Source organism: Austrofundulus limnaeus, unplaced genomic scaffold, assembly GCF_001266775.1.
Source record: "Austrofundulus limnaeus strain Quisiro unplaced genomic scaffold, Austrofundulus_limnaeus-1.0 Scaffold0, whole genome shotgun sequence".
Lineage (NCBI taxonomy): Eukaryota > Metazoa > Chordata > Actinopteri > Cyprinodontiformes > Rivulidae > Austrofundulus > Austrofundulus limnaeus.
Genome location: NW_013952402.1, coordinates 3592311 through 3599920, shown reverse-complemented (window position 1 = coordinate 3599920; position 7610 = coordinate 3592311). Strand labels below are relative to the sequence as shown.

Here is a 7610-nt window from a genome sequence, read left to right as displayed (position 1 = left end):
AGACCCATCATCCGGCATTATTTGTGCACAAATCTGTTGCAGTTAAACTCTAAGTTATTAGTGTGAAATACAATATAATATGAATGGATAAACATAAAAAGCATATTCATGTAAATTCAGTTCTTTGTGGTGGTTTCGTGTGAATTGAAGACAATGTTTTTGGTGCAAAACAAGCTCATTCCAATGTTTTTTGTTTAAAATTGAATGTTGCAAAAAGTAGCTCTCGGACAAATTAATTTGTTAAAGTAGCTCTTGGAGACCCCTGTTCTATTGTAAAAGATCACTGTACTTGATTTGAGTTTTTCTTTTTTTTAGTCTCATTTTATTTATTTATTTTCATGATTAATAGTGTTACAGTATGTTTAACTGTACTCTACTCTGTGTTGTGTCCTTGTTTTTACATGTTCTGACATTTTATATTGTACTGTTGCCACTCAACCAGGTCGTCATTGTAAATGAGAATTGGTTCTCAGTTGACTTACCTGTTAAAATAAAGGTTTAATTATTATTATTCCTTGAATGAATACATTTCTTCCATCTTGATACATGCCAAAGTTTTAAACAAAACTCTTGATAGATCTGTTACTACTTGGAGTATGCAAYGTTGATAAACTTTAGCTTCATCTCTGTATCGGAGTTTTAGCCATTTTTGTGTTTGCTAAGAATAATCAGCTGTGGTGAACATCGTGAATTTAGTTGATTTCACAAGTTAATCTACTGTAAATATACATATAAAAATCTGTCCTTTGGTTTACGAAATACTGTACTTTGCTAACAGAAAAACAAACACAGACAAAGGCAATCACAATTTCTCATAGCAGCGGGGATAGCTACAAGATTAAAAGAATTAGGAATGATRTCAAGTTTACATGCAAAATGTTTTATTTTCCCACAAGAAATTTCCATATTTTTTATCTAAATGACCAAATGTGCACGCATCAAATTAATCAACTATTTGTAGATAATTTATTATTATGACCTCAGCACAAAAGTCAAAAAGATAAGTTAGATTGAGCCAGGGCAAAGAAYAAAGATCTTCTTAAAAAGCAGATGTTTCATAACCGTTTAGGTTTTACTATCACTTTCTCAGTCGACACAAATAATTAAAAATAACTCCTGACCACCGGTGTCGCTTCATGTTGAACTCACTTGTAAAGTTTTTTCCAGAGAAAACCAGGAACTTTGAAACCTTCGTCAAACTCGGCATCGCTTTCGTCTGTGAGCTCCTCTCCGTTCGCTCGCTTCTCCTCGCGCTCTCGAAGCCGCTGCCGCCTCCAACTCCTGGAAAGACAATGAGGAAATTATGACAAATTATTCTTCCTGTTGTATTAACAAAATCTCATAAACAATACTACTGTAAGAAAAAAAACAGTCAAAGCTGTCAGCTAAAACAGGTGTAGAGACTGCAGATGTTTTCATGTTGTGACTGTTCCCCCCTGAGCGTTTACAACATATATGGTAAATGCAAAGAAAATAGTTTTAATAGTGTAGCAGAGAGGCCAGTTAGAGGCGCAGTCGTCACGCACCAAATGAAGATTGATACAGACAATTAGTTGTACGAGTTCCCCAGAAAGGTGTGAGGTGCAAAAGATAAGAATCCATCTTCATTTGGGCCTGGTCCTGTCACCCTGCCACAAAACTGGTCCTTTAGCTGGGCCTGGGAGACCACACTCTCTAATTAAGTCAAGACTAAGCATTGGTTCAGTTAATTACACTTTTCTGCCCCCACTCCACCCTCCAACCCAACCAGAAAAGCAGCCTGCTCTAATAATATCATTCTTCATACAAGCCAAACTCACTATTCACACCATGTCTGTGCATTTGAATCGACATTCAGTCACTGTTGTGTGTAGAAAAAAAAAAGGACACATGCCAACACAATTTATTTGGCTGCTATAAATATTAAATCTCATTACGGCTGCTCTTCCATTAATTTGAGCATTAGAGAAAATGAGCGTATAAAACCATGTGCAGGAGGATAATTAGGCCAGTGCAAGAGCAGAAAGACAAGAAGAACAGGGAGTGAATTTGCTTAGTCAAGAAGCAGCTGCCAATCTCATCTGGGATTAACTCTCTTCCTGCCCTATGGAGCCAGCAAAACTGCTTTTCACCTTAAGTAAAGCAAAGAACAATAGCCTATTTTCTCCRCTGCCATTACAAATGTGATGAAAAATAAGTTTCAACGTGTTGTTTGTTAAACATTTCTAGATGTGGATTTGCGCACATTTTTTTTTCTTTTTTAAAGAACTGCTGATGAAAACTTTTTGCACCTTTCCATTCAAGCGTAATTCTTAATTTTCAGTTCACACAACCTTACCTTATTCGCTGTCTGTAGAACTCCACATCTCCGTCGTCTTTGTGCTTTCTGTCTTTTTTCCCTTCTTCCTCCTCTTCATCTGAGCTGCCAGGACAGTATTCTTCTTCACTGTCATTTTTTTTAACTTTCTTCCTCCCTCTTCCCTCAGTTTTGCCCTTGTACGGTTTTAACTCGTACTCCTCATCGTTGTCATCTCCAAAACCTTCCTCCATGGCGTCTCTCTCCTCCTGCTCAAAATCTAGCCCTTCATCGCCGGGCAGATACTCGGACCCCTCGCTGTCCGTGTCCTCCCCCTCGGCGCGTCGCCTCCTCCTTGGTTTATGGAGCTGCGGCTCGGCCTTCGGTCGAGCCTTAGGATGGGCCTTCAGAGCAGTTATCTGCAGCTTTCTAATGCGCTTCTTTAGTTTTCTATCCTTGGACGTGGAGGCAGTTTTGCTCTTTTTCCCCTTGGTGTTCTCACAGGGGCTCGGAGCTGAACTTTTCTTCCTTTTTACAAGAGGTAATTTCTTTCTTTCGGTGGCTAACTTGGCCTGGTCCGCCAAGTACTGGTCAAAGGCAGAGTTCTCAGCCAGCATCAGCTTTCGCGGCTCTTTCTTTGTCTCTTTCTGTTGTATTCGAGTCCCAAAAGGAGTCATGTGGCCTTTCCGGATCAGCTCCTCCCATTCGGTCTCCTGAGCTGGCATGAGCATGCTGCCCAGCGTGGATGGTCTCGGTTCTAGTACAGCACACACAGAGTTAGGATTTGTGTTATTCAAGAATCAGCATTTAAAAAATAAATAATATCTTCATCTACAGACGTTGTTTCACCATGTATTCATTCAAAATAAACTTAGGGCTTCTAGAAAATAATGTGGTTTTGTTTAGTTAAAAGAAATAACAGATTAAAAATAAAGACAAGTCACCTTCCTCTCCGTCATCTTCAGCCAGCAGTTCAGCTTCTACTCTCTGAACATCCTCTCCTTCCAGAATGGCCTGAAGTCGCTTCTGTTTCGCTCGGACTTTCTTCAGTTGCTTCTCCTGAATCAAATACCCCCCGCATCGTTACAGCCACTCTCTTTTCTGTGTTATTTTTAAGTAAACCAAAACAATAATCTAAACTGTTGATGTGCACAATGTTTTACCTTGTTTTCTTTCTGTCTTTTGACAGACTCGATCTTTCTACCGATGTCCTTGCTAGAGGCTGCATAGGGAGACAGCTGCTCGATGATCTTGTTGATTTGTTTCAGGGATGATGTGACAGACCTGAAATACAGGTTATGATTATCAGTAAATTTCATTTCATGACAAAAAAAATTTAGCAGAGACAGGGGTGTGATTTTCAGCAGTTTGTTTAAAACTATTTAAAATACATGCAAAAAAAACTTATCCAACTCAACTTTCTCTAGACCAGTGGTTCCCAAACTTTTTATCTTCTGACCCACAAAATATYCATGGCAAAAACTTGTGACCCCAAATATTACTGGTCTGAGTACACAAACTTTGTTAATAACCCTAAAAACACAGGCTTTTTGACAATCTACACAGCTTATACACAAATATAAATACTTATTTATACTTATTTTGTGTTTTGTAATATTTATAGGGAAAATATTACATCAGYAATTATTTTATTACCCTTTAACTTGATTTCTGGAGATTATTCAAGGTGCTTCATGACGTATAATTGGGTCCCAATCCCAACTTTGGGAACCAAAGTGCAATGGTTCCCAAACTTTTCAGCTTTTGACCCACAAAATAGTACAAAACAGTAGCAGAGACCTGTGGCCCCAACTATTTTTGGATGATAAACATTTGTGTCAGGTCAACAAAACATGGGCATAGTAACAATATTTTTATACTACATTTATCCATTTTAAATATACTAATCTCACTCATTTGTAACAACTAAGGCAAAAATGTAATTAATTCAGAAAATCTTTTCAGGACCCCACCTTGATGTTTCGGGACCCCACTTTGGGTCCCGACCCCAACTTTGGGAAACACTGCTCTAGACTATTTTGACAAAACATAAACCCGTTGTAAAGACCAATACATAAATATTTTTGCACTGGTTTTCACCTGACATCATCCAGCACTGACTGGTACTCCTTCTCAGCCTCTGCTTTGGTAGCAGCTTGAGAAGCCTCCTGGATGGCCTGGTCCACTTGTTGCAGAACACCTTGCTCGAGGACATCCTGGTCATACACAGCCACTCCAAGGCCCTGAAGCTCATCGGCTCCAGAACTGGCAGAAGCTTCTTGAATGTGCTGGCGGTTGATCTGTACCAAGGCTCCTGACCTCTTGACACCTAAATGCATCAAGGATGAAATTAGGCGACACTTTATAAAATCGCAATATCTAATGCTGTAGTCAGTTATCTCCGTTTTGTGTTGCTCAGCTCACCATTATTACTCTCTCCTGGTCCAGTGTTAGCGGGATAAGCAGCAGCTGCCTCAGAGCCCTGGTTGTTTTCAGGGAAAGTGCAGATTGCTGAGCCCCATGTAGCACCATCCTCCTCTGACACTCCAGGGGTGAGGGCAGCACTAACCGGCCTGGAGACTGAGGAGGCAGCCTGGGGTTCAGCACTTTCTACAGGCATAATGATGCACCTGTCAATCAAAAGTTCAGTTAGACCATTGTCTTCTTAAAATATTCACCGACAATGAAATAAATCACAAAGTCCCATGATTACCAAAAGGTAATCTTAACTGCAATCACGGCTAAATATTTCGAAGCTAACTACAATATTTACATTTTTTAAAACAAAGACTTTCAAAGAGGACTAATATTAAACCAATTAATTAAAAAAAAAAACCCGGTACCAACCAAATACTGCAACTGCGACTAAAAGGAATAGCACAGGAAATTACAATACTGAAAGAAACATTGAATAATGTATCAGAGGTCTTTTGTTTACGTGGCTGTGCTAACGAGCTAAGCTACCAGTGAGCCGAACATCATTAGCTTTAAACACCCGTCGTACATCTGCTTCGAATAAATTCCTAAACACAGGCCTAAAGCTGAAAATACGCACACTATCGCTACTGTTGAGAAGAAACATTGTGATTTCAACTGAGCACGGAGAACCACAATGACAGAAATCACTCACAAGAAATACAGTTACACAACATCGCCTACTTCCATTATATCATTGACCATAGACAGGCTTCTTCTTCTTCTTCTTCTTCTTCTTCTTCCGTTTAGCTTCCGGTGTTCCCTGATTTGCAATTAACTTGCTGAACAGCGCCATCTGCTGGTTGACAACAAATAAATAATGTGACCACCAGATGGCGCCACGAACCCACTTCTTCGATTTGAAAACAAACGACAAAATAATGATTATCTGAAGCATATTTTAAGCACAATTAACTTGAGAAACTACAACATAGCACTGCTTTACATAACAAAACTGACAGTGGAGTTCCTTCATCCACCACACACCAGTTTGCTAAAGTTTCTCTCTGTAAAATATTATTTCATTTTAATATTATAACGCTTACATTTCATGCACATCASAGATGTAAACAATTGCAAAGTATTAATATCTCAAAGGAAGTTTATTTCCAGTGTCTTGCAATAATAAATGGAAGACTTAATTAAAATGTCTTCTCTTCCTTGCACTGTGGTGCCTCAACAAATGAAAGCAATCGTTCCAAATTGTGTTATTTGTGTAAGCAAACATAGCTATACAAGGGGATGGATGATGCTGTCACCCTTGGCTCGTAAAATGCATAAAGATTGAAACACTGGTGAAATGTGGGTCACCTCTAGAGGAATATCTGCACAGAGATTGAGGGGGATTTTAATTTAAAACAYACTGAAAACTAATGAAATAAACCACAGTGAGGCCGTTTGATTAGTAGAAGACCCGTGGCATGCAGAACTCTGATTAGGTAACACCAAAACATATATTCGTTGTTGGTTTTTCCACGAATAGAAGATATAAAGAGCAGCAGCAAAATAAACTATCAAGCTGTGATAAATTACCTATGATGGGAATTAGTAAATGTTTTCATTTGCACAATGTTGTCATTGTGAGGTTGAACTGCAGAGAGGAATGTATGTAAACGTGTGACCATAAACTTCCATGTTTTATGTAGTTAGCCAGTTCTTGACAACTTTTATCTCTGATGAGGTGAAGATAATATTTGTGCACTGGTTGTTTTCATCACATCATAATCTGGATGAATTTCAGCAGGTTAAACTGAGCTGACAGAAACCACACGAGCTCACAGGATTTACTGGGAGGCAAAGGCTGTTAGTTTGAACTTTGGGCTTTCTTTTTGTTAGCAACCCCTGCCAATTTGTATGCAAGGGAGTTTGTAGATTTATAGGGTGTAAGAGGGTAGGGTGCAAATCCCAAAGGGGTCCAGTGGTTTTCTGTTAACACTGCTGCTCTGTGGGGCTTTGCACTGTGACAGTAGAATAACAAGCACAGCTTGATTTAAAGACAGTGTTTGTGGTTTTTGTTGAGCTAAGCTTGGTGGGCTTGTGTTTTAAAGATTTTCTGTCAAGTTAGGCTTCAGACAACRTGCTTGAATGCTTATGGGCACAAAGAGTGGTACTTTAAATGCAGCTGCACAGGTGATACGCACTGCTTGTTCTGCTATCTCCTGCACACTGATTCTTCACATATGACAACATTGTTTTAGACTGAATGGCCTTCACCGCTATCTGGTGCCAAATGAATGAACTGAGGGTGAAATTGTTTAGCTAAAACAGTTTTGAAAGACAAGGACATCAGCACAGTACAGTATTCTTTTCTTCTTTCCGCCTGCTTTTTCTAAAGAAACGCTCCTGCTTTGTTTTTTGTGGTCCACCAAGACTAAAAGCTTGATTGAAAATAGAACAAATTATCRTTAAAGAAAATATGTTCAGTAATATAAACAAGAGCAAATAAATATATGTGTCATATATATTCAGATACATATTCACTGTAAATATAGTTTTTGTAAATATTTTTAAAGCCATTTTTTAAATCATCTTTCACTTACTCTATCTTGGTTGAAATTTCACATAATGTATGATACAAAACATTTACATACACTCGCCGGCCACTTTATTAGGTACACCTGTCGAACTGCTCTTTAACACTTAATTTCCAATCAGCCAATCACATGGCGGCAACTCAGTGCATTTAGGCATGTGGACATGGTCAAGACAATCTCCTGCAGTTCAAACCGAGCATCAGTATGGGGAAGAAAGGTGATTTGAGTGCCTTTGAACGTGGCATGGTTGTTGGTTAGGGTTAGAAGAGCTGGTCTGAGTATTTCAGAAACTGCTGATCTACTGGGATTTTCACGCACAACCATCT

General features: G+C 39.0%; 1 protein-coding gene across 2 annotated transcripts in view; it reads right to left on the bottom strand.

Annotated features, from left to right (window-relative positions):
* The window catches only part of ercc6 (excision repair cross-complementation group 6), a 21142-nt gene extending 15659 nt beyond the window's left edge, over positions 1 to 5483 (bottom strand). The window contains exons 1-7 of one of the 2 annotated variants that reach the window (XM_014017933.1): positions 5406 to 5483; positions 4700 to 4905; positions 4376 to 4604; positions 3439 to 3559; positions 3220 to 3334; positions 2318 to 3032; positions 1150 to 1281 (exon numbers count right to left, since the gene is read on the bottom strand). In XM_014017933.1, the coding sequence (XP_013873387.1) occupies positions 1150 to 1281; positions 2318 to 3032; positions 3220 to 3334; positions 3439 to 3559; positions 4376 to 4604; positions 4700 to 4895 (1508 nt within the window). In that variant the 5' untranslated portion in view covers positions 4896 to 4905; positions 5406 to 5483. Of the gene's footprint in view, positions 1 to 1149; positions 1282 to 2317; positions 3033 to 3219; positions 3335 to 3438; positions 3560 to 4375; positions 4605 to 4699; positions 4906 to 5330 lie in introns of both variants that reach the window. The other variant, XM_014018008.1, reaches the window with a different exon arrangement.
* Between the last annotated feature and the right edge of the window lie 2127 nt (positions 5484 to 7610).